Source organism: Taudactylus pleione, unplaced genomic scaffold (assembly GCF_031769625.1).
Source record: "Taudactylus pleione unplaced genomic scaffold, aTauple2 ptg000202l, whole genome shotgun sequence".
NCBI lineage: Eukaryota > Metazoa > Chordata > Amphibia > Anura > Myobatrachidae > Taudactylus > Taudactylus pleione.
Window position 1 is genome coordinate 3,771,005 of NW_028284604.1, and position 25,126 is coordinate 3,796,130.

The 25,126-nt window shown below is 39.4% G+C and overlaps 1 protein-coding gene across 7 annotated transcripts in view; it reads left to right on the forward strand.

Moving 5' to 3' along the window:
• FER (FER tyrosine kinase) overlaps positions 1-25,126 on the forward strand; it is a 275,704-nt gene that overhangs the window by 38,930 nt on the left and 211,648 nt on the right. For all 7 annotated transcript variants that reach the window (XM_088477673.1, XM_088477672.1, XM_088477676.1 and 4 more), the window contains 2 exons: positions 12,102-12,275; positions 18,534-18,633. In XM_088477673.1, coding sequence (XP_088333799.1) covers positions 12,102-12,275; positions 18,534-18,633 — 274 coding nt within the window. The remainder of the gene's footprint in view (positions 1-12,101; positions 12,276-18,533; positions 18,634-25,126) is intronic.

Genomic DNA, 25,126 nt, shown 5'->3' on the forward strand with positions numbered 1-25,126 from the left:
GTGGTGGCAGCATCATGCTGTGGGGATTTTTTTAAGCAGCAGGGACTGGAAAACTTATTTGAGTTGAGGGAAAGATGGATGGTGCTAAATACAGGGATATTCTTGAGCAAAACCTGTTTGTCTGCCTGTGATTTGAGACTGGAACGGAGGTTCACCTTCCAGCAGGATAATGACCGAAAGCATACTGCTACAGTAACACTCGAGTGGTTTAAGGGGAAACATTTAAATGTATTGGAATGGCCTAGTCAAAGCCCAGATCTCAATCCAATTGAGAATCTGTGGTCAAACTAGAAGATTGCTGATCACAACCGGAAACCATCCAAAATGAAGGAGCTGGAGCAGTTTTCCCTTGAGGAATGGGCAAAAGTCCCAGGGGCAAGATGTGGCAAGCTCATAGAGACTTATCCAAAGCGACTTGCAGCTGTAATTGCCGCAAAAGGTGGCTCTACAAAGTACTGACTTTAGGGGGGTGAATAGTTATGCACGCTAAAGTTTTATGTAATGTTTGTTTGATTCACAATAAAATAAATAAAACTTTACAGTTGTAGGCATGTTCTGTGAATGAAATGATGCACACCTTCAAACAATCCATTTTAATTCCAGATTGTGAGGCAACAAAACATGAAAACTGCAAAGGGGGGTGATTACTTTTGCAAGACACTGTATATATTAAAATAATTTACCAATATATCTTCAGTTACAGCCTCAGAAGTGACAGGTTAGTGGTCACAGTTGAACGGTGGACTGACATTGCATTGTACAATTGTGTTCAGTGAACTCTTAAAATGGCTGTTTTAGCTGATGTTTGCTTAAATATACTGATTCGTGTAATGCCCTCTCTCCAGATGTGTTTTGAACGTCAGCACTTTCATTTAATATCTCTCTATCGATCAATCTAATTTTTATAAAAAAAAAAAAAAATTTATATCATCTGCTGTATAGTTATTTTATTCCTGCCTAAACACATTAGCTGACTCGCATTGGATCTGATGCGCCGTGAAGGGCTGTTTGCCAATGCAGCATTAGTGTATGAGGACACATCTGTACATGGCCACAACAAGTTTCTCAGTTTTATTATGGGTCCGTTTAATTGGAACAAACATATGAACTAATATAGGTTCCAGCATTATTAAAATATTTTTCAGGGTTGAATTGCTTGCTGTGATTAATGCATGTCACTTGTGTTACTGTCTCTGACATTTGTATACTACTGTCTTCAGTGTGTCATGTATATTGTCTTTGATTATAATTACCTTTTTATTTTTTTGCTTTAATACTCCTCTTCAATAATTATTCCTTTTATAAAGCTGGCGCTGTCCTTGGAAATTAGGGACAATTGGGAACTATAACTTTATGCATGATGTATAATAATTATTTTTTTTATTTGGTTTGTTTTAGAAAATGTAAAATTCATTTGGTAGCATATCTGAATATGGGAAAGATGAACAGAAATGTATTAAGAAAAGCATTTTTTACCATGAGCTCACAAAATAACGTCTGTTCTAATTTGGGGATACCTGGACAAGCACAGGGTAAAGAATTACAAAAAAGAGGCAGATAACCCTATTCAAACACACTTTAAAGTTGGTTTTGTTCTGACAGTAAGAAATTGTAAAGAGAATTAAAAACCTAATAAATCAACCTATCACCAAAGTATGCACACTCCTTCCATGGAGTCTTGCTATTCTTTCACAGTTGTGACTAGTTTTGAGATTTGCAGCCATAAAAGTATCAGGTGCTTACATACCCGTATATCAGTTATAAGTTTTTATTCTACTTTCAACAGTCAAGGGTGATAAAACTTCTACCACTTGTCTCATCTGCTTCTTTCCCACCACCTTCTTGTACTGTATCTTCCATAAGACTGTAAGCACTCATGAGCAGGGCTCTCTGAACCTAATTTCTCACACACATCCCCCTTTGTGGGACACTTTCCATCTAACTAACTATGACCATTACATGAGATGTAGAAATTGCTCAGTCTCTGAATTGTATGATTATTTATCTGCTCTGAGAATTTACACGTCTCTGTTCTCACATGATGTGTATGAGCATGTCTCTTGTTTTATTTGTTTTATGCTATTTAATTGTTAAATTGCATATCCAACGCTGTGGCAGCTTACAAAATACATTTTAATCATCTCTATTTCGCTGGGCTCAACAGTACATTTGGCTCATCAGACTTATTGTTAATTCAGCAGGGTACAGTGTGTGTGTGTATATGTGTGTATGTATATATATATATATATATATATATATATATATATATACATACACATACTGTCAGGTCCATAAATATTGGGACATTGACAGAATTTTCATATTTTGGCCTCTATTCACCACCACAATGGCTTTGAAATGAAACAAACAAGATGTGCTTTAACTGCAGACTTTCAGATTTAATTTAAGGGTAATCACATCCAAATCAGGTGAACGGTGTAGGAATTACAACGGTTTCTATATGTGCCTCCCACTTTTTAAGGGGCCAAAAGTTATGGGACAAACTAAACAATCCTAAATCTAACTTTAACTTTTTAATACTTTGTTGCAAATCCTTTGCAGGCAATTACAGCCTGAAGTCTGGAACGCATAGACATCACCAGACGCTGGGTTTCATCCCTGGTGATGCTCTGCCAGGCCTCTACTGCAAATGTCTTCAGTTCATACTTGTTCTTGGGGCATTTTCCCTTCAGTTTTGTCTTCATCAAGTGAAATGCATGCTCAAACGGATTCAGGTCAGGGGATTGACTTGGCCATTGCATAACATTCCACTTTTTAGCCTTAAAAAACTCTTTGGTTGCTTTTGCAGTATGCTTCGGGTAATTGTCCATCTGCACTGTGAAGCGCTGTCCAATTAGTTCTGAAGCATTTGACTGAATATGAGCATATAATATTGCCCAAAACACTTCAGAATTCATTCTGCTGCTTTTGTCAGCAGTCACATCATCAATAAATACAAGGGAACCAGTTCCTTTGGCAGCCATACATGCCCACGCCATGACACTACCACCACCATGCTTCACTGATGAGGTGGTATGTTTTGGATCATGAGCAGTTCCTTTCCTTCTCTTCTCTTCCCATCACTCTGGTACAAGTTGATCTTTGTCTCATCTGTCAATAGGATGTTGTTCCAGAACTGTAATGGCTTTTTTAGATGTTGTTTGGCAAACTCTAATCTGGTCTTCCTGTTTTTGTGGCTCACCAATGGTTTGCATCTTGTGGTGAACCCTCTATATTCACTCTTGTGAAGTCTGCTCTTGATTGTTGACTTTGACACATATACATCTACCTCCTGGAGAGTGTTCTTGATTTGGCCAACTGTTGTGAAGGGGTTTTTCTTCACCAGGGAAATAATTCTTTTGTCATCCACCACAGTTGTTTTCCGTGGTCTTCCTGGTCTTTTGGTGTTGCTGAGCTCTCCGGTGCGTTCTTTCTTTTTAAGAATGTTCCAAACAGTTGATTTGGCCACACATAATGTTTTTGTTATCTCTCTGATGGGTTTGTTTTGATTTTTCAGCCTAATGATGGCTTGCTTCACTGATAGTGACAGCTCTTTGGATCTCATATTGAGAGTTGACAGCAACTGATTCCAAATGCAAATGTCACACCTAGAATCAACTCCAGATCTTTGACCTGCTTAATTGATAATGAAATAACGAGGGAATAGCCCACACCTGTCCATGAAATAGCTTTTGAGTTGATAGTCCCATTACTTTTGGCCCCTTAAAAAGTGTGAGGCACATATTGAAACTGTTGTAATTCCTACACCATTCACCCAATTTGGATGTAATTACCCTCAAATTAAATCTGAAAGTCTGCAGTTAAAGCACATCTTGTTTTTCATTTCAAAACCATTGTGGTGGTGAATAGAGGCCAAAATCTGAAAATTCTGTCAATGTCCCAATATTTATGGACCTGACTGTATGTATATGTGTGTGTATATATATATATATATATATATATATATATATATACACACATACATACTTGACCAACACTCCATATGTAATGTCCAGGGTGCAAAAGATCCCAAGAGGTCCAATTGGACAGGCAGCACTCCACAGAAAAAAAGGACAAAGACTTCAACGTGTATAACAACGTTTCAGATGCTTTACTGCATCTTTCATCAAGGCATGTATACACACACACACACACACACACACACACATATATCGTATATTCTGAAATTAGCCCAGCTTTTTCAACTGGCAGCAATTGGTTGAAACCTATCAATGGTGCATACAAGTGCACAGGGTGTACCAATTGTCGCTATATGGTCACTGGCAAAGCTTTCCAGCATCCGACGAATGGATCTGTATTTCATTTGAGACATCGCATGAACTGTGAAACTAAATTTACAGTATATGTTTTTATGTGCCCATGTAAAAAATTATATGTTGGCAAGACCATTCGAATGGTTAAAGAGAGCATCTCAATGCACTTATCCTCAATTAAGAAAACCTTTAGCCAACTTGAATCTATGATGCCTCCAGTAGCTAGACATTTTGTCACCTGTGGACATACCATCAAAGACTTTTCTTTTTTGCCAATCTATCATGTGCCACCACTGAGGAGGGGTGGAGATAGGCTTTCTTTATAAATACTTCATTTAGGATTATGATATATATCCATTTCTTATGTGTGTACTGATGCATATTTGCACCTACTGATTGTTCATTTAATATTCAGGAACTACAGTTCTTTTCTATGTGTATTTCATTCAAACATTTGGTAAACGTATTGCTCTGTTCTGCTTTTTATGCTTTAGTGATCCCAAGCGCAGACATACTTATATTTTCATTGTCCAAATGTTGTGCAGCGAACTTTAAACAAGCTTCAACATGCTTTTTCTTCAGCAATGGAGTCTTGCGTGCTGAGCGTGCATACAGGCCATGGCGGTTGAGTGCATTACTTATTGTTTTCTTTGAAACAATTGTACCTACCAGGTCTTTCTGAAGCTCTCCACAAGTGGTCCTTTTCTCTTGGGCAACTCTTCTGATAATTCTTTTCACTCCTCTGTCAGAAATCTTGTGAGGAGCACCTGGTCGTGGCCAGTTTTTGGTGAAATTATATTCTTTCCACTTCCGGATTATGGCCCCAACAATGCTCATTGGAACATTCAGAAGTTTAGAAATCCTTCTGTAACCAATGCCATCAGTATGTTTTGCAACAATAAGGTTGCGAAGTTCTTGAGAGAGCTCTTTGCTTTTCTCCGTCATGAGATGTTTCTTGTGTGACATCATGGTAATGAGACACCTTTTTATAGGCCATTAGTTGTGACTGAACCAGCTTATATTAATTTGCACTGACGAGGGGCAGGATTGCTTTCTAATTACTGATCGATTTCAGCTGGTGTCTTGGCTTTCCATGCCTTTTTGCACCTCCCTTTCTTCATATGTTCAATACTTTTTTCCCTGTGTTATTTCACATTATTACACATAACTTAATTTATGGACATCTATGGTGTGATTTGTAGGTGTGTGTGTGTGTATGTATGTGTGTATGTGTGTGCGTACGTACGTGTGTGTGCGTGTGTGTATATATATATATATATATATATATATATGTGTGTGTGTATACATACATACACTGTTTGTTGCAGGCGCAACGCCCGGCACTTCACCCTGCCTCAATGCGCCCCACAGTTTACTGCCTGGCACTCTGCCCCCGCCCCATTGCGCTGCGGCCATGTCGCCCGGTCACTCTCAACTTGTCCTTGTTGCCACAGACATGAATTCCAGATGTGACGCCGAGCTGCGCCGATGTCACATGTTCTTCCCATCGGAGGCTCTGTGTCTGCTGGCAATAAGGACTTGACGTTAGTGAGGGTGCCGGGACGACGGGACACAGCGCATTGGGGCAGGGAGGCAGTGCCGGGTTGTGCAGCTCGGGCCCATCACAGTGCAGGGGCGGTGTCCGGCTAGAGGGCAGAAATCGCTCCCCCTGTATAAAAGCATGGACAGTATCTTGGAGCTGTATAAAGTAAAAAATTATGTGGTGCCACTACCCGCAAGTGGGGACAGTAACTGTGTAGCCTGCAAGTGGGGCTAGTTTCTGGGAGCTGTATAAAAAATAAATTCTGTGGTTCCAGCACTAAATAACCAGATGCAAATTTCACTAGAGGGACCAGTTCCTACAGACTTTGCTTATAAAAAAGACTGGACCTCTAAGAAGAAGAGAATTAACATTTAAAATGTTATCTCAAGATTAAAACATTAAGTTAAATCATTATAAGGTCAGGGTTTAAAACATTTTATTATTGCGAAGGACCCCACCTGGCTACTACTTGATGTCACTCAGGTGGAAAAATTTTCTGGGCAGAACACGAATATATATGTGGTATTTTCAATATATATAATGCACAATAATTCAATACATATTTATAACATCAGTGAATCCTGATGACCACGGCGTCCACTTCCTGGCTGTGGACCGCATGTGGTACGCATCCATGACATCATTGTTCTGTGCTGCTGAAGCTTGTTGCCAAATTTGCCTTTTCTGAGCCGCTCTCCTCCCTTCCCATCAGCTTGGAACGCAGCGTTGGGCGACGTGCGGGGATAGTACAGGTGTCTTCCTGATCTCGATGGTGACGCACTCTCTCTATTTAGTGTACGGACCATATCGGCATCTCTTGTTTACAACATGTCGGGTGTAGTTCAAGTCCATCGGGAATAATAAAAACAGAATAAATACACAGGAGGCATTCTGAAAATATTCTTTTTAGATAGCCAGTATATGAGTGAATATTTATAGATGATATAATTACATATTCATATATAATTAAGAAAATATATAAGATATAAAATATGAAGCATAAAAAAAAAATGTGTATGTATGTATATGTGTATATATATATATATATATATATATATTTATTATAAACACACGCACACAGGAGATATTCAGGGGGATTACAGAACCATATTTCAGACTTTTCTAATAAATACCCTATACTATAAAGCTGTTATTCATAAAAACAAATTTGATTTCAATGTCATTTTGGTGCAATGTCTTTAATTTATGTATCCATTGCATCTGTGCCTTGGCCAGCATGGTTTCTTCATTTCTGTTTCTCCAATTCCCTTTCACATGATCTATTGCTATACAATTAGTAATGTGGCTGGTGGAGCAATTGTGCTTTTCTTTGAAATGGTTGGACAATGAGTAGGTGATCAGTCCTTTGCATATTTTGCGTAAATATTCGGCTAGGTGTGTATTCAAAGCTCTGCTGGTACAGCCAATAGAAATCAAATTGCAACTGCACTGCAAAAGGTAAACTACATTATTTGTGTGACATGTAGTAACGTGTAACTTTGTATTTTGCCCTCTCACTATGAACTCAGGATACTTTTTGTTTTGGCTGTTTTTACTTCTTTACACCCCTGGCACATTCCACACTGGTGGAAACCTTTTGTCCTTACCGGGTGTCGTTAGTGGACATTAGTGCACTTTTTGTTAATTTATTTTTCATATTCTGGGCTCCTCTGTAGATGATCGCTGGTTTATCTGGGATTGTCTCTCAGAAGTGGGTCCTTCTTGAGTAGATGCCAGTGCTTTTTTACTATAGCTTCCATCTTTCTATATTGTCCCGTGTATCCTGTTATAAATGCCCATTCAAATGTATCCTTGTTTTTTGTTTTTTATTTTTTCATTTAATAATGACTTTCTATCTATGTCCATTATTTGATTCTTTGTTGACAAGTGTATTCATAATCATATCATATCCTTTTTTGTTAATTCTTTTCGCCATGTCGGACATCTTTGCCAGTATTGAATTATTTTAAATTAGCACCTCGTGTATGGTCATCTTTCTAAGTCGCGATATATAACGCGGGAGCTCAGTGTTAATCGATGCATTTGAAGGTGAAAAGACACACAAAAAAACTCTTGGCGCGACTAGAAGGGATTTGAATACAGGCAGCTGGCCTTTAGCTGACATGGTCGCATCCCATACACTTGCGCCTGTTCCTTTCCCTGACTTTTAAAAAGGATTTTTTTTCTGCACAGTATGCCAACATCAATGCAGAAATCATACCTCAGAATGTAATGGGAACAACATTCTGGAGTGTATGTGCCACTTCTAATACTGTGAGGGGTGGATGGACTTCATTTCCACTCGGGGCACTAATTATCTCGAAAAAAGAAAGAAAAAAATATTCCTATAGTGGGGCACTCACAGAGCAGTTTTCTAGTAAAATAGTAAAGATCTATTCTCAGACAGTACGGTAATGACCTATCTCATTGACAACAAATTCTGTAAATTATAACTCTTAATTGACTCTTATAAAATAATCTCCAGCGAAATATTAATAGACATGACCAATACAACTAATATGAATTAAAATATTGGTGTCAACACCTATATAGTATAATTGGTTACAATCATCTAGTAAAGCAGTTTATAAGGGGTACGTTGGATGGGCGTCTATAGACCAGGGACAAAGTAATGTTACCAAGAAAATAATCGTGATATATCAAAGGTACATCAATATGATCCTTATCAACACTAGTGTGGTTGATTACTAACCCAGTGCAAATCTATTGATCCTGTTGATAACATTTCATCATTGTTTGTTTGGGAATTACCACGGATCCCAAATGGTCTCACAGTGATTGAGAGGTGTATAGATGATATAGCTTATGTTATTAATAGACAGTGTTATAGCACCAATAAGGGTTTCGAAGCCCCTTAGATCAAATATTACTGTCTAATAATTAATATATATATAATAATATTACTCCTCATACGATCTTCAGACAAGCCTCAGAGGTCAATATGGTAATCACGGGTATGATTAAATAACCCGAATGCCGTAGAATATGCACTCCTCCTGTATTAGGCGTATATCGTAGTGGCTTCTGTCACTAAGTAGATCTATTATCCCCCTTGACAAAATTAGAATTTCATCACTGTTTAGGAATCACAGTGGTTCCCAAACTGTATCACAACTGTTAGGAGGTAGATCGATTATGCAACATTATGTTGCTAGTGGACAGTGTTATAACACCACTTGGGATCTCTAAGTTCCCTATATCAAATACTTGGATTGTATGTAGTATAATAATTAGTGTGTATGTAGTACACTTCTCATATATTCTACCAACAAACCTGTGAGATCAACCTTAATAGTCACGAGTATAATTACACACCTCTACGTTATATAACTTTTTCGCAGGTCCCATTGCATTTAGTTTCCGCACAGGTGAAAACTGTTCAGAATTAAATACGGAGGAAACTTTTCGCTAGGCGAAATGACGTCACTTTTCCGCAGAAGCTGGCTTTTCGCACCTGATTGAATACGGCCCTTAATATGAAAAGAGCAGTATTAAGAGTAATTTAATAGCTGGTAGTTAAACATACCTGGTGTAGACAGTTTTTATAGAGAGATTACAGTTTAAAACTACTCAATAATTATCTTGTAACTAACACTCCTGCTACTTCCGTTTGACAGTAGTGTGGGATCACATGTCTGTTACCTCGCAGGTCCATACAATGAACCAAACCTGCTCCTCCTCAGTGCGTTAACCTTTGCTTCCATCTTGATACCTTCAGAGTGAAAGAGGCAATTAGCACTGTGTGAGTCTCTAATACACACCGACTGCATAAAAATGCAACAGGCTGCTAAATTGGTGCAAGGTGGCACAAAATTAGCATTCAGCCCCAGTCTTAGAAGCTGATGCCATTTTGTTTGGACTTGCATTTTCTCCAATTGTTAATGCTGTGAGAAGCTGAATGGAAACATATGAGGGGAGTGAGCTTTCCCAAACTGCAGGGGTCATTGGCCTAAACTCCTTACTCCTACTAGTAACAAATGTGTCCACATACATCTATCCTCTGTGTGCTACAAGTCTTGTTGCACATAATGCATGAGTGCCGTGAGACCAGGGGCTGGCTTGCAACTTTTAGCCTGGGGGGCAAATGCATGCAGGCGGCCCTGGCAGAGGAGTAGCGTGTAGCCAGGGTGCTCGAAAGAACGTGCGTGCTACGGCACCCCCCCCCACTCAGGAGAGGACACCCTTATGCAGGCCTCGAATAGTGCCCCCAGTAGTGATCCCCCCTATGCAGTGCCCCTTGTGCCCCCAGTAGTAAGCCCCTTATATAGTGCCCCCAGTAGTGGTAACCCTTATGCAGTGCCCCTTAAATAGTGGCCCCAGTTGTAGTCTTCCCCCTATGCAGTACCCCCACTTTTGCCCTTTATATAGAGCCCCCAGCAGTGGTCCCTCGATGCAGTGCCCCCAGTGGTAGTTATCTCCCCCCTTTGTAGTGCCCCTAGTAGTAGTCCCCTCCCCCCTATGCAATGCCCCTAGTAGTAGTCCCCTTGTAGTTCCCCTAGTAGTAGTTCCCCTAGTAGTAGTCCCCCCCAGTAGTAGTACCCCCCTTGTAGTGCCCCCAGTAGTAGTAGTCCCCCCCTTGTAGTGCCCACAGTGGTAGTAGTACCACTGTAGTAGTAGTCCCCCCCCTTGTAGTGCCCCCAAGAGTAGTAGTCCCCCCCCCCCCCCTTGCAGCGCCCCCAGTAGTGGTCTCCTCCTTATAGTGCCAGACCCCCTGCAGTTGACACACATAATATTAAAAAAAAAAAAACACTTACCTGACTCCTGCTCCTGGTCCCGCCGCCGAGATCAGCTCCTCCGTCTGCCGCTTTGCATTATGGGAGTGACGCGGCTCTGGCAGTGGGAGCAGCAGCCGATGAGTCTGTCTGACTCTCATCAGCTGCTAAAGCAAACACACAGCTGCCGGCGGCTGTGTGTTTATGCTGTGTAGCGCTGACCGAACACAGTAACACAGACTGTCCGCGGCCCGCATGACGCTGCGGCCCGGGGGGACACATGGCTCCCTGCCCCCCGGCCCAGCCCGCCACTGCGTGAGACTCTATAGTGGAAGCATCTTTTCGCACTATTTTTCACCTTCAGATAGGATGCGCAGACAACTTCAGCTGATTAAAATTATATGTAGGATGCCTATATTCTGTGAGCGACTGTGGGTGGATCTGCATGCGACATACTACGTTACAGTGTCAGCGGCTGTGACACTGTAACGTAGCATTTCGCATGCAGATACAGCGCAGTCACACACAGAATATATTCATCCCGCATATCATTTTAATTAGCAGAAGCTGTTTGTGCATCCTATGTGAAGGTAAAAAGTTGCACGAAAAGACGCTGCCGCATCTCACGGCACAGAAGCTGCATGTGCATCCTATTCACATCGCTGTGTGAATAAGACTCATCTGAAGGTAAAAAGCGCACAAAAAGACGCTCGGCACTACCGAGTCACGCCATGGCATGGCGCGACTAGAAGGACTGTTTAATGTGCACGGAGGCTAGATGTATGAGGACACATCTGTAGGTGGGGAGAGAATGGTAATTAAGTGACCAGTCCATCCAACTATAGTTTAAGGGGTCAGTCAATTATTTTTTAAATTTGCAGTAATTAATGGGGTACCAATGTTGCAATTGTTTTGGATGCCCATTAATTATTGCGCTCTTCGCGCCCAATTAGACTGGATTTAGCCATGTAAAATGTTAAACTTGTTTAAAGTCCATGTTAGTGCGCCCAAAACTAGGACTTAGAGCACATTTCTGTGAAATGCTCAGTTGCCGCCCAGCAGTACCAGCCACCGGCGAAAACAATTCTCTTCCCCTTAAAGTCCATAATAGGTTTCTTTAGGTCAGCATTCTGTGTGCTGGCATTACTCTGCTGTCTTCTTTCCCCTTGGCCTCAACACTTCCATCGATGATAATAACATGCAAAACTAAGTATTCTGTCCCTGGGGTAGATTATTGTCCAAATTGAACTGGGCTCAGTATATACAGGTGTAGCGTTATCCCCCAACAGCACATAGCCTGCCAGAATATGCAGCAGCGAGCAAGATAGTCTTTAGACCCCAGATAAACATGTTTACTTAAGAGATGTTTTACCAACAAACACATTTATTTTCTTTAGTTTTAAATATCCTTTTTAAGTTGTATATTTTTGAAATATTATTGTTCTTGAATTTTTTGTTCTTAGTTACAATTAATTTTCATAATGTTAGAGTTTGGCAATATAGATCTAATGATTAATGTGCTGAATTAATAGTTTGTACCTTAACTTTTAGTCCTGGCTGCATATGGTGCATCAGACTGAACAGTTGAGTAAGATTATGAAGACCCATGCAGAGGATCTAAATGCAGGACCCCTCCTCCGCCTTACAGTCATGATCAAAGACAAGCAGCAAGTAAAGAAGAGCTACAACAGTATTCACCAGCAGATAGAGGCTGAAATGTGCAAGGTAGGCTCTTGGAATTAAGTCCTATTTTCATATTAACTTAAGTTATATCTTTATTATCAGTGTTTGTTCAGAGCCACTGGTTCACTTTCACTCTGTTGTGTTCAAATCTTAATATTTAATCATTTACTTTTTTTTTTTAAATATACATATATAGTGGGAAAGAAAATGTGTGTGGAAAAGCGCCAAATAAATATATCCAACAGAATCGTGAATATTCCCTAGCACCACTCAGATCAACAAACAGCAATACCTAATACAAAAGGCGTCAGCTAAATACCAAAAATAGCAAGGGTATAGTTCTTAAACAAATTCTACAAAAATGGAAGGTATAGCGACCTGCTGAAAATATCTGTGCAAAATACTACTGTAGAAATATAAAGTGCTGGTGCAATAAAGTAGTGCAAACAACCATATAAATATATAAAAAAGGGGGGAACAATTTATTAAAAGACACAGATTGCAAGTAATGTACAAAATAAATGAAATAAATAATAGGTAAAAGTACACAATGAATAGTCCATGCTCTGCTAAAGTGCTAAATATGTGATGTTATTTTCAAAGCAGCAAAATTAGAGAATAAATATATTAAAAAGCTTAGCTTTTATTTGATGTCTGGAGGAGACAAAAGCTCTATTTCTCATTTGCCAAACCTGAACTGAACCTATCCTGAATGAAAGCTAAGCTTTTTAATATATTTATTCTCTATTTTTGCTGCTTTGAAAATAACATCACATATTTAGCACTTTACAGCGTATGGACTATTCATTGTGTACTTTTACCCATTATTTATTTCATTTATTTTGTACATTACTTGCAATCTGTGTCTTTTAATAAATTGTTCCCCCCTTTTTTATATATTTATATGGTTGTTTGCACTACTTTATTGCACCAGCACTTTATATTTCTACAGTAGTATTTTGCACTGATATTTTCAGCAGGTCGCTATACCTTCCATTTTTGTATACATATATAGTGTTTTTGTATTACACATTTGCAGAACATGGGTCATCATTCACATCAGCTAATAGGTGTTTTAGGGGTATATTTTCTAAAGTGCAGGTTTTTAGAAGTGAATATGTTGCCCATTACAACCAATCGGATTCTAGCTATTATTTTCTATAAGGTGCTAGATAAATGTTAAGTAGAATCTGATTGGTTGTTATGAGCAACATCTCCACTTCTAAAAACCTGCACTTTAGTAAATATACCCCTTACACTGAAAGATGGACAAAATGTATTTATTGTCATGTAGCTAATAACGACCACTTTATTAGAATGGGCTGATTATATTTGTATAATTTTCTAATGACTTTAACTAGCATTACTTGGTTGTTTAGGATTACAATTGATTTACTGAGAAAACCGAAAGTGAAACTTCGAAATCTGGTCATTTCTATATTCAGGGGATGGTTTTTAGTTATGTTTGACTGCAGTTAGGTGCTTCTATTATTTATTGTTCATATCCTATCACCTCCATTTTTGATGTGTGCAGCACTATAAAATCTTGGAGGCATCTGTACAAATTATTTCAGAGAAGTATGATGATAATGGTTATTATTGGGACCTCCCAATTTTTGTGATGTATTTTATTAGATATTTTGCGGGAGATCCCCAGAAAAATCTAAACCTGAGTACACGCCTGAGCGATGGTGCGACCCAGCAATGTGGGGATGAAATGTAACAATATATCACATCGGCATACACACTGCACGATCCGCTATATGATGGTGCAATATATTATTAGATGTCTACTGTAACTATGCCGTATCTTCTGTCGCCTCTTCCCATCTGATATGCAGCACATCTAATGGGAAGATGCGACCACCAAATTTATCATTTGATGAATTGGGTGGTTTTCAGGGTACACAGCATGTGATATCCAATCTGTCATGGATGATATATATCGTATAGTGTGTACCCAGCTTAAGTATCTTACATGTAACAAGGAGATATCGCAGCACACATCTCCAATATCAGCCACAGTCCATCCATTTATGCAAAAGCAGCCCTTTTTATATTGGGGCTGCTATGTAAGTCGTGTTTACCAAGCTCTTGGCCGGGGCAACTGAGCCCCTAGTAGCCTAGTGTGTACCCAGCTTTAGAGTTACTTGTTGTCATCAATATCTGTCATCAATCATCAATGTTGATCTCAGATTAGATAGTTTGCAAGTCTCAGTTGAATACAAATTAACAAAGGGAAACCACCATTATAATATACTTTGTTTAACAAGATAACTGGTTAGAACTAGGGATGTGCAGGCTCGGTTCTACTCGGTTCCGTTCGGTTCTTTTTACCGAATCTTATTGGCTATCCAAAACTCGTGACAGCTGAAACCCAATAAGATCCGGTAAAAAGAACCGAACGGAACCGAGTAGAACCGAGCCTGCACATCCCTAGTTAGAACTGGTATAATGTCCCACAGTGCTTAGCATGTCCACTATGTGTTCATCTAGTGCCAGATACAGATAGAAAAAACAGTTTCTCATTATTGTCTTGTTGGACCTCCAAAGGTCAGCTACACTGGCCATTCCTTGGATGTATGCATTATTTTATGTTTGCGTACAGCAATGTGATAACTCCTTCATTGGGCCTCACAGGAAATCTAGTCATGCAGAAGCCACCATTTTAAGGTTCCCCGGTGAGCTGGCTTGCTGCAGAGCATACTGCAGTCTTTAAATTCTGGAGCAAATATATAAGAGATGCATTTATGTTGTGATGAGCTTCTGGTCCTAGCAATTTGCAAATGAAGCCCATATTAAACAAAGTATGTGTTATAGCAACAACTAACCTACCAATTGCCAAAAACCCTTATAAACCATAGCTCAGCAAATGCCTTCAATTCCATGTGTAAGCATGTCTGAAATGGGTGGAGGTAGCCCTATAAGTTACCAGTTTGTAGCATTCCCGCTAGGCTTTTTAGCGGGGCAACCACGCCCTGCCCTGATTTAAAAAAAGGCAGAATACGCCCTGCTCTTTTGGCTGCACCCCGCTGAAACAACCTGTCAGGTGCCGTCTCTACCCATGGACCGCCATGTACCGCGGGTAGGGAAAATTTCCGGTGCAGCGACCACCGTCGATTAATAGATGCCTGACGCATGCGGCCGGCATCTATTCAGAGAATGGAGAGCTTGGGGGCAACTCAGCATGTCCGTAAGTGCTGGGCACGCCCCCAAAAGTGATAAGGGAGTGTGTCTTGAAGACATGCCCCCTTTTCTCGTGGTCATGCCCCTATTTTGGGCGCGTACAGAAGTGCCCCTTTCTAGGTCTGGCGCCTACAGTGAACACTTAAGTTTGTGTATATATGTGTTCAACGCTCAAAACAATGGGGCTCCTGTCAAACTGGTAGAGGAAGATTGTATCCTATTCACCTTAATGTGCATTCATCCAGTTTGTGTTTAATTCTTTGTAAGGTCCCTAGGTTTGATTGAATAAGGCGTGTAAACGCCAGCAAAGGCACCTCATCTCTTATCCTCACTGATTTTTTTTTATTTTTTTTTCTGCATCCTCACAGGGGCATATCCAATTGGGTGTGAGGTTTAGCGCGGTAAAAAACCTTGCGCCCAAATTTTGGATTTCCGCTGGTATGCGCACTCCAGATGCATGCGGTATCCAATAGAAAAAAAAAAAAGTGGTCGTGGGGTTTTCAGCTCTGAAAACCCTGTGGTGCGTGGAAAAAAGACGTGATTTCTACCAAAATTACAGCATCCTATTTTCAGGCACCTTACTGAATTGCAAAACCCTGCGGCTGCAGGGAAAATCCCCCGAGACGTTTTTTTTTTTTTTTTTTTTTAAAAAGCCCGTCCACAATTGGATATGCCCCACAGGGCTGCTACTGTAAGTGCAGTTTATAGCCGCACAGTCTCATGGAGGGACTCTAATTGAATTAACTCCCCTGTGTTCACAGTATAGCAATTGTCTAATTTGCTTCTATCGGAAACTATAAGTAGAAGAGAAACAGCAAATTAAAATGGAAAGGCCTTTTGATACCTAGGCTAAAGTTTGATACCTAGGCCAAGTTAAAGGTACCGTTCTATATTATGCAGAGCTCACCCTGTGTTCTATTATACATCAGGTTGAGGTTCCCTTATCAGAAAGTTAATAATAGTAGTTATGTATATCTATCTAATGTATGTTAGCCTACAATGCACCTTTGTTTTCATCTGCATGCAAAATGTATTTCAATAAGTTTCACCAAGTATCAACAAGTTGAGTTGTTAAATTGCGCATATTTGCAAACATGGGATTACTGAATAAATTATGAAATTTGATGTTTTGTTCTTTGTAAACAATTTCATAATAGCCGACATCTTTTCCTTCCAAGCAAACAGATTTATTTTTAAATTATTGAAACATTACACAAGCAATTTACATGTCATCTGTGACCTGTATAAAGGCCTTCCAGTGTTCTCCCCAGGATCAATTTCATGAGTGCTCCACATGGCACTCTGACTGCACCAATCAGCCTCCCTGATTGAGCAGAGTGTAACCAGCGTTGCGATCATGTGACTGATAGAGAGCTCAACCAAAAGCGCCTTATTGCTAGCCCAGCAATAGGGTGTTATAGAGATGTGTTTGTTTGTCACATAACTGCAACATCGGGTGCACTCTTCAAATGGAATCAGTATGAAAGACCGCTGGCCCTATGGCAAATCCTGACGCCGGAAGATCGTCAGGAGTGAAGAACCCGAAGGGATTAAGGGTAAGTATCACTAACCCTACTCCTATTCATTTAATATGGTATGATTACCAGGACATACAATTGAAACATTAAAATGCTATTTAAAACCACAAAAGGTGGCCCAAAAAGGGTTATTACTTAAGATATATAGTAGGTAGAAGCATAATGTAAAGGAAAACTTCCTAACATGTAATGCAAATATAAAGTCCACCAAAGTCTCTAGAGATCCGGTATATTTTAGAAATCCAATTAGGTATGGGACAAGGATAATTGAATGCAGTTTTTTAGCCCAAATGCTGATGTTGTGTTCAACCTCACTACCGTGAGTGCACCTCTCCACCGCTGTAGATCTTATTCACCAGTAGCAATCCCTGAGTAACGGCAGTGGAGGGGGGCAGAAACTCGGTGAATTGTGCTCCCCTAGAGATGTTAATAGCAACCACCTAATGTTGCTATTAGCATTTGGGCTAGGTATAATCACAGGCGTTGGGATTTCAACGCCTGTCATTAGTACCCTCCCGCGATTTGACAGTTGGGAAGCCGGCGGTCGGCATTTCGACAATCTGCTTCCTGACTGCATCCCCTTCAAATCGCTCGCTCTGGGTAAACTATATGATTGGGTCTGTCTATTAAAGATGGGGGAGGGACAAATGTGACTGTGCCTCTGATCAGATTCGTGCTTCACTTACGTTATTGTGACACGAACGGTCCCAGTTATCCCTCCTTTCAGAGTCACACTTCATAGATGTAACTGAGATTCCTCTCATCAGAAATTCCTCCCTTCTTACCTACTTAACTGACATTTTTTTTTTTCTAAAATCCGCTCCAGAATTTTTTTTATTTTTTTTTTATTAATGATTGAATTAGGTCAAGAACTTCCATTTTTAACTTATCCCACTTATTTATTTATTTTTTAATAAAATCATCTGTCATCGATATATCGGACCATCAATGTTCGGAAAATCCCGACTGATTTCCCCTGCAGCTGCTCCACTGCAGCTGCCAGGTACACACTGGGTTTGTTAATTTACATTTCCCTAGCAGCTGCTGCTCGCTGCAGCTGCCGGTAGGGGGTACCTGCTGGGCTGACCGAACAGCAGTGATTGGCAACACTGCAGTCACTGGAGGTGGGTACAGGGATACAGTGGGGCCAGGTGGTCCCTTTACTATTGGCGGCTGCTGGAAGATTATCTTCGGGCAGCTGCCCATTGTGCGTTATTGACGGGTTGCATCTTTTGCAACCATCTCAATTAACGCAAACGATGCATCCACACCAGTCAAGTGGTTCATGCCACCCGGCTAGCCAATTTTTGTATGGAGGACACTGCCGTCACAGAACTTTTGAGTCAATGCAAATATATTTATTTAGAGTATCCATTGTTTAATAAGTTGCATTTGTGGTGTAATTAAGAAATTTTGGGGAAGGAAGATATGCAGCAGAGTACGAATATAAAATTATAATAATTTCAACCGCTCTCACAATTCAGAAGTGGAATTGTACAAAGTTTACAGCAGTGAAGTACTGTTTTCCTTTCATTTATTTAAAAACTTAGAATTATTTCTCATTTTCTACTATTAGGTAACAAAAACGGAATTAGAAAAGTTGAAGTTAAGTTATAGACAACTAACAAAAGAAGTAAATTCAGCAAAGGACAAATTTAAAGAAGCAGTTGCAAAAGGTAAGTTTAAAAATGGTCACGTTTATTTGAGATGTGTCATTAAAAGACAAATGTTATTGTTTGGAATCAGCATTTGGTTACCTGTTTGGTCTTTCCACGTTAGCTGTTCATATTTTTAATGCTTTTCTACCTTAGGTTTCACACTTTTTTTTATTTTCTTTTTTAATTGTTCTCTGTACTAAATGGGGCATCAAAGCAGACTACATATCTGGAATTTTTACTTTTATTTTTTTTTAATCTGCTCCTGTAGCTTTTGAGTTTCAAGGGTTTTGGAAATCATACAAATCTACAAATTTGTCATTTGTAAACCTAAAAAAACAAGTTTCTCAGACCTAGATTGAGATATTAAAAAACTTGGCACAACCTAACGCTTTAACTTAGTATGCCACTAAAGAAGTCAGCATTTCAGGGTCACAGACACAAACATTTAAAAACAGACTACTTGGAAAAAAAAAATGGTACTGCATTCTTTATAATTACTCACATGTGATCTGTTATCAAATGTAATCTCCTTTAAATTTAATTATCCTTTAATTTAACTTTCTGCTCTCTCTCCCTTTTTCTCTTTAAAAAAAAAAAGTAAATAAAATAATAATAATAATAAAAAAAAAATACATATAATATATATAATGTTACTGGTTGATTGACAATGCATGCCAAGCCAAGTCCCTACCAACACCAGCAGCCTGCATCTTCCTGTTTTTATTTTAGTCAAAACATTTCTTTATAAAATTACCCAAACGATCAATTTTTTGTTTAATTTCAATTTCAGAGGAAAAAAATCTCACTTTAAAAATGAATGTGTGCTTAAATGTTGCAGTCTCTAAGGTATAAGATAGTTAATGAATCCAATTTCTGAGAAAAATACTACTAAGATTAAAAACTTGTTTCTTACATTTGACTGCAATATCACAAGAATTTTGCACATTTTACTATAACAAAAATGACTAAACATGTATGATGCCATTGGGATCCTAGTTCAAAATTTGGTATGGACAATCTTAAATCATCAAACCATAATATAAGTACAAAGTTTTTGGAAATTTTTAAATCCTATATTTATATTTTGGAAATATGTTTGTTGTTTTGAGTCTGTGACTTTCATATGTTGATTTCATTAAACCTACTTGTGTGATATTCCAAATCAATGCCTTTTATGTCCCAAAAAAAAAAATATATATATATATATATATATATATATATATATATATATATATACATATACATATACATACATACATATTTTCTTTTATTTATGTTGAAAATATGTTAATCCTGGCCTGTGAAAATTAGGTTTTGCAGCATCGGATCAGCTGCAAAAACATTGGACATCTGAGCAACCTTCGCTTTATGCAGGATGGCCAGTGTTATCACTCTGCCGGGCGCCAGGAAATCTACATTGGAAGATGCAGATCCTGGCCTCTGCAAGCCTACATAACTGGGATGACACACACCTATTTTGTAAAACACTTACCGCTGCCACCCTCAAACGGCTGCAGCACATGTGCAATACTGATCCTATGCATGCACAAATCTCTCACCATCAGTGTAGTATGCAAACATCACGTACAACACTGAATCAAGACCAGTGTGCTTTTGCACCTACAGTAGAATAGGATTGGAGCAATTGCACGTTCATGGTGATGAGAGAGTTGCATACAGTTCTGCTTACTCGCAAATATATGCACTTAATTTTCGTGCATGCAATGCAGGAGCAATCATGGGCAACTTGCATTAAAATTTGAATCAGCCCGTGTCCTTTTAATTTTTTGATATTCGTTTTCAGTTTTAAACTTCAGCCTGTGCGATGAAATAACATGCTGTAGAAACTGATGGTTTTTTTTAACATTTTTTTTTTTTATTAAGGTGTGCTGCGACTCCACAAAATACATTACTTATGTGTCCCATTCCCTCTCCGCAGCCTCAGGTATAAGGGCTTCATGTAGCAGTCCCTGTTGGTTAAATGGCAGTGGAAAGGGGGTGCGAGCGGTAGGCGTGGGACTGTGAGAAAGGAATAAGCCCCTGTAAACAAGGCTACATTGAGCTGCCCCATGGGCTATGAAACGGAAAAGGGAAAAAAAAAAAAGTACACTGGTGCACATTAATAATACATTTTCCTAGGCGAAAGTGCAGCTTTAAAATCCCTGAGGCAAAAGCTAGGTTAAACATGTTCAATATTGAAAACTTGCCATAATTATTTGCATTGTGCTAGTCATGACAAGTAAAATGGCATAGCTCATCCTGCTTTTTATTAGGCTTATACATTTTAAAGGACAGGTTTCGTGTTTGCAAATATCTCCTTCACAGAGTTTCCTGCCAACAAATTCTGTGCAGTGGAGGAAGCCTATTATTCATCTGACTTCTCCCAGTTGGTTGGTTGTTTAAATCAATCTATTAGGAAATGAGCAAAGGCAGAAGCGGTGATGTTGAAACACTGCTCATTCTGGGACAAGTTGAATCAAGCTGTGTGTGACAAGAGCCAAATCAGCCTGTGCTTCATAAAAGTGAAAAAAGAATTAGTTTGGTAACCAGTGTATCCCACTTGATTTGATGAGAACCAATCATGCAGGATCCAGCTTAACTTTATAATTGATGATGGTTCACTGAGGGTACGGTGACGCTTCATCAGTAACGTGGAACATAGGCTCAGTAAATTCAAAGTTACTTATTTTCCGATGTCTTGTGGTACATTTGTGGTTCTGTACATCACTTGTAATAAGGATATTCTCACAATTAATTATTATCAAGTTCATCTCAGCCCGTTTTCAATTACTAGCTGAAGTACCCAGCATTGCCTGGATTTAAATCTTCAAGTTATTAAGTTTTATTATGTTACCACTCTGTGAAGTTTTTATCCAAATTATGTAATATCATTCAGTGGAAGGCCCAGAACAGGCTCCCCGGGTCAAAGTACTGCCCAGCGTAAACCAATGGGAGATCTGACTGGGACCTCAACCCCCTAGTATGTTTTCTGGGATCCAGTGTTACCACTCTATGAAGTTTTCGTCCAACTCCGTCTAGTGGAAGGATCAGAACAGGCTCCCTGGGTAAAAGTTCTGCCCAGCGTAAACCAATGGGAGATCTGACTGGGACCTCAACCCCCTAGTATGTTTTCTGGGATCCAGTGTTACCACTCTATGAAGTTGTCGTCCAAATCCGTCTAGTGGAAGGATCAGAACAGGTTCCCTGGGTAAAAGTTCTGCCCAGCGTAAACCAATGGGAGGTCCTGCTGGGACCTCAACCCCCTAGTATGTCTTCTGGGATCCAATGTTACCACTCTATGAAGTTTTCGTCCAAATTTTGTGATATCGTCCAAATCCATCTAGTGGAAGGCTCGGAACAGGCCTGCTGGGTCAATGTTCTGCCCAGCGTACACCAACTGGAGGTCCAACTGGGACCCTAACCTCTCTAAAATCTGGCCAGGTTCCAACTGGACCACCTTGTGTTGGTTTCATCCCAATCCGGTGCAGGGGTGTCCAAATGCATAAATGGACAGACAAACAAACCGCACAGACTGTGTAATGGTTACATCACTGAGGTTGTGGTTTCGGTTCCCACTATGGCCCTAACTGTGTGCAGTTTGTATATTCCCTGTGCTTGCGTGGGTTTCCTACGGGTACACACTCCAAAAATATACTAGTAGGTTAATTGGCTCCCAACAAAAATTAATATTGTGTATGTGTGTGAGCATGTGGTAGGGAATGTAGATTGTAAGCTCCACTGGAGAAGGGACGTGATGTGAATGGCCAAATATTCTCTGTAAAGCGCTGCGGAATGTGTGTGCGCTATATAAATAACTGGTAATAATAAAAAAATAAAATAAATGTACATATGTATAAACAACTCAGTAGTTCCTACAAAATAAAGCCACCACAATTCGTATCAGAGGTGCTCACATGAGCAATTTTAGTTACCAAGAGGAAGAGTAAAGAACAGTAGTACTCATAGAAAGGGGCACACTCCAAAAATTACTTACTATGATTGAAATATTCAGGTTTGTTTCTTTTATAAGTATATATGAATAAGCACTGACGACTTACAAATATATTTTATGCAAAATATTAATGCCTGTAAAATATCAATAAAATTTAAATTACAAAAATAGATGTGTCCACATCTATCCTCTGTGCGCTACAAGTCGTGTTACACATGACGCGTGAGCGCTGTGAGTTTGTAGCGCCGAGCGTCTTTTTGTGCAACTTTTTTACTTCAAATGCGTCTTATTCGATATAGAGTTGCAAAAAGGATACACGCAGATTCTGCCAATTTCAAATTATATGTGAACAACACAAAAAAGAAAACAAGTATTCCTATAGAGGGCTCTCACAGATTATAAAGATTTCAATTTAATAAATCTCTTTAGGGTTTTGGTTACATCTCTTGTTTAAAACAACTTTTATTATTTATATTACTATAAAGGTGAAATATAATTGAATATAATCCCAAAACAATTCATGAAAAACCTTGTGATAAACAATTGTTGAAATTGACAGTAAATTTACATGTGAATTCAAATTAAGACTGACTGTAGAATTATATTGTTTCCAAAAATATTCTTTCTTGTTTCTCTATGAACCTTCTGTATTCCAATTACTGTAGGATAAATCCTTTCGTATTGCAGTTAAACAATCTATCCAAACTATACTCTTATGTCAATAAAATAATTTATTAAATGAAAACTGTCTCCAATATTGTGTTATTTTATTGACCACCTCTTCGTTTTATCTCTGTAAATAGTTTTACTGGGTCAGCTAATATATTAAACACTGACCAGAGTTTGTATCCATTTGTTGGTATTCATGTAAAATTGTCTCCTAAGTAGGCCAACTGTCAGAATTAAGTTTTATAATAAATGGTATCTGACCTTAATCATATAATTATTGAGGAGAATAAGTTATATATTTGTGACTAAGTGTAATTTATTCCTACTAAATTGAAAAACCCCTTATTTAGGTACTATACTTGGATATCATATTTTTTCAAGGGTTCTTTAAGTAGGTAGATTGGCTCTACGTGCTCATTATACACCTCCCTCCAAAATACATCGAATTAGGAGGATGTCAGAAACATTTTTCTCCATAAGGATTGCGTCTATAATTTTTGTGGGAGCTGAACTGTTAGTATTCTACAGTACACAATCTATTTTATTAGTTCAGTTGATAGATTAGTTTTGGACAGGGTTACATATCTGCACTTCCATATATAAAAGGACATAGACAATACTTTCACTAGATACTCAACTGGTAAGTAAAATGGCTAGGTAAAATGCCCGCACTAAATATTTATGTTCATTGTGTCAATAGCTGTCGATCCGGCCGAGAGACTGTGAGTATTTGTTTAGTCCCCTCTCCTTCTCGGCACTGGCAGTTAAGAGGGTAGGAGGCCCCCCCCCCCCGCAGACATAAAAAATCACTTACATTTGCCCCCACACAGACCATTCATGTTATGCCACATAGACCCCAATCAGGTAATGCCACACAGTAGTACCCCTTATACATTATACCATTCGGAGCTCGTGAACCGGCAGCCAATCAGGAGCCACCACTGCTCTGATTGCCTTGTGACCGGTGGCGTTGTCTTTCAGTGTCTGCCTGCCGGTGCGCCAGCTGTAATCAGCTGACGGGCCAGCACAAAGTCAAAACTGCTGCCACCCTTGGTGGCCCTGACTTGACCAGCCCACCTTGTGTGCGTAAAAGGGTGCAGGGTGAGCGACGGGCCACAGAGGCAGCTCGGGCACCATAGCAGCCGCATCCTTTGCACCCTCAGTAGTTAAGCCACTGTTTCCAAGCATGTTAGCAAACAGTGGGGTCCTTTTCAGATAAATGGACTGGGGTTATAGGCGAGGACAATGTAAACAAATAACGGCTGCAGGTGTACTTCAGGGTCCAGTCTTCAACCCGGGCAACGCCAGGTATCCCAGCTAGTTGTTCCTAATTGTCATATCCAAATGTGAAAAGGCACACTGATTAGCACTGCCGATAGCTAGACCTAGATAATAGTAGAAAATAAAGAGCCTGTGTTCTTAAATGATCAAAAATCTTCTACACCTCCAAATTCATAAGATAAGCAAAAAAGTGTGATTTATTGTAGCCAAAAATGATCTTTAGCTATCATTCCATAACAAGACATTAAATGCTAATCAGCCTGGTTAGAAGCATGATAATGGTAGAGACCCGATGGCCCGTGAGAAAGGTGTTGATGGACACAAACAGCTGTTGGTGACTTATCTATGACGAAACTAATTTGAAACATTCCCAGATATTGAATCTGAGTGCATGTCGTGTGCAGGTCTATAATTATGTATGTTGGAGAAAAAGAATATGTATTGGATAAGAAGGTTTCTGATCCATTTGTTATTACCCATTTTGTATCGCTGCTGAATTGGTAAGAGCCGTATTCAATTTGAGCGGACCCGCGATAATTGTCTGACTACAGGACTTTTCGCCTACATCGCGTGTTTCGTAGGCGGAGAAGTATTGCGCGCCCGCGTATC